Source organism: Pelobates fuscus, chromosome 3 (genome assembly GCF_036172605.1).
Source record: "Pelobates fuscus isolate aPelFus1 chromosome 3, aPelFus1.pri, whole genome shotgun sequence".
Lineage (NCBI taxonomy): Eukaryota > Metazoa > Chordata > Amphibia > Anura > Pelobatidae > Pelobates > Pelobates fuscus.
In genome coordinates this window covers 42,537,054-42,539,530 of record NC_086319.1, presented here as the reverse complement: position 1 = coordinate 42,539,530, position 2,477 = coordinate 42,537,054, and the positions used below count along the sequence as shown (strand labels likewise).

At 38.6% G+C, this 2,477-nt stretch overlaps 1 protein-coding gene across 1 annotated transcript; it reads right to left on the bottom strand.

Moving 5' to 3' along the window:
* Positions 1-800: 800 nt before the first annotated feature.
* Positions 801-1,499, bottom strand: LOC134600735 (fatty acid-binding protein, heart-like). The gene has a single exon (XM_063445120.1). It carries the CDS (start codon positions 1,456-1,458, stop codon positions 1,060-1,062), a length of 399 nt encoding a protein of 132 aa, XP_063301190.1. The 5' UTR covers positions 1,459-1,499; the 3' UTR covers positions 801-1,059.
* Positions 1,500-2,477: the final 978 nt, after the last annotated feature.

Below are 2,477 nucleotides of genomic sequence, written 5' to 3'. Positions count from 1 at the left end.
AGCAATTGTATTTTTACAATTGCTGAAAATTTGGTCTAGGCGCTGGAATAATATATATATTATTTTCATTGAATTATTACACAATCTTTATATAGGTGCAAATAGTGTTCCATAAATTAAATTTGCCCTTTTATTCAAATAGTCGATATCACCATGGTACCTCTGTAGTTTATTTTATTTAGTTTTTGGATGAGTTACATCTGTTTTTTTTTTTTTTTTTTTTTTTGTTCTATCACACTTAAGTTTTATTTAACAGACATCTTTACAAACTAAACAAAACAGGAACAAGTCAGTATTAACCAATTAACTGAATGTCCCATAATCCCTTTCCTCCTGGAATAATGCAAATCATGCCAAAAAATGTAGATCTCACATTCAGTGCATATCACCTCTGATATCACAGGGGTATAAAAATGGCCACACATGACAACATTGTAATGGGATAATTTTAAGCATTAAACAAATTAAACTATGCATATTTAATGCACTACTGGCTGTGTTTTGTAATTCAGCAAATATCAACATGTCAGGTTTACATCATACAGAATAGTTTTTTGCCTTTCAATCATTGATTGAAATTCCCAAACGTGTTGTACATCATTGTGTGGCACTCAAAGCATAGCAACCATGATCTAAATACTCATGGCTGAATTATAAAAATATCCTTCAACACCAAGGTAGCAATAATTGTCTGCACAATCTAGTGAGGATATCTGTGCTAATTTTAAAATATGTACTGCTTTGCCAAAGACAATTGTAAAAATCAACACATGCATCCAAGAGTTGACATCTTGTCTATCAATGTTTATAGTGCTCCCTGAGCTTAACAGGAAGCAGCCATGTTTGACACAGCCGAGTAAAAAAAAAAAGGTTTTACGGTCACAGCAAAAGGCACAGCCCATGATAGTAAGGTTTAATACTGATGGTATAACCTGTATGAGTATTGGAGGAAGAAGTGTGGCACGATAGGGAGATTATTTTTGGCATGTTTGAGAAAAAGAACCTGAATCCAAACAATTGTATAACAAAGAATAGTTGTAAAAAGCTTGTGTCTGGTCCTTAGGCTCTATCATTGTGACGTGTGCTGACCACCTCTCCAAAGGTTAGAGTCAGGACAAGTTTGTCACCATCAACTTCTCTCACTAAAATACTTTCTTTACCATCCCATTTCTGAACGTGCTTCAGTTTGCCATCTTCCAACGTCACGAGGGACTTGCATTTTCTATCATCTGCAGTGGTTTCATCGAATTCTTCATCCAGTTTGAATTTGAGCTCTGTGTTCTTGAAGGTACTTTGTGTCTGCACCACAATTAGGTCCCCTTCCTTGGAAATTATAGTTGTGGGTTTGGTGACATTTGCAATTTGCCTGGTGGCAAATCCCACACCAATAGCTTTCATATACTCGTCAAATTGCTTGCTATCCACAAGCTTCCAGGTTCCTACAAAGCAGTCCACCATGGTTACAGAGAGAGTGAACGAGCAGCTGCCGACAGAGCTAAGCGATGAGTTACATCTGTTTTATATTCTATCCAAAACAAAATAGAAGCTGCAAGCAAGCAAGCCTCCGTTATTAATGAGTTAATATCTTTTGGAAGGATTATAATTCTAAAATGGGATTTAATATTGTTTTACATCCTGTTTTTAGTACTTCTAGAACGACCGGAAGAACCAATAAGAACTCTGAGAATGCAATTAAGAGGGGAGGGAATGACTGTGGTGGTGCTACTATACACTTTTTGTCATTAACATCTATGTAAATGAATAAATCTATTTTTTGCATCTTATTTGGTTTTTACTTTATCTTGTTGCATTATATCTCTCTATTGCTGTCACGGCACAGCCCGAACCCTGCAGACTGCAAGGCGTGACCTCCCCTTTAAGAGACCTGGCTGGGTTTGAGCTCACAGCTCCAGCATCCCAGTCAGGTTCTCTGCCGTGCTGTCCACCAGGGGGCTTCAGTATCTTTCTGCATTATTCTGCTTCATGCCTGGATTAAGCAGTGCTGATCCACCTGTAGCCCTTTTCCAATTAGGGTCAGCTGCATCTAATTAGCAGGCTGTAAAAGCCAACCCTGCCTGAAACCTAGAAATCTGGTAATTTTGCCTGTTTGTTTTTTTCCTGCTGGATCTTTGCTATGTTACTGACTGATTTCCTGGACTCTGACCTCCGCTGCCAGCCCTGACTCCTGCTTCTCGTCTGACCCTACCTTTGGATTTCCCCTTACTGCGCTTCTGTTTTTTGCCTCCTCCCTGTGCCATCTCCTGCAACTGGGCTCCAACTCCTGGTGAACTGTTCCAATTGCTGCTAACCAAACTGTCAATCGGAGTACTGAGGGTATACCATAATGAAGGCATTTCCAGAATCCAGAGACATGGAGGTCTAAGAACTTGAAGACTTATACCATTTTGAAGGTTCTTTATGCTTTTAACTATTGTAAGTGGCCAATTACACCATATATTTTTAAAGTGTACATACAG

What these genes read in the sequence shown, in the direction of transcription:
- LOC134600735 (XM_063445120.1), bottom strand. Translation starts at nt 1,458, where the DNA reads ATGGTGGACTGCTTTGTAGGAACCTGGAAGCTTGTGGATAGCAAGCAA.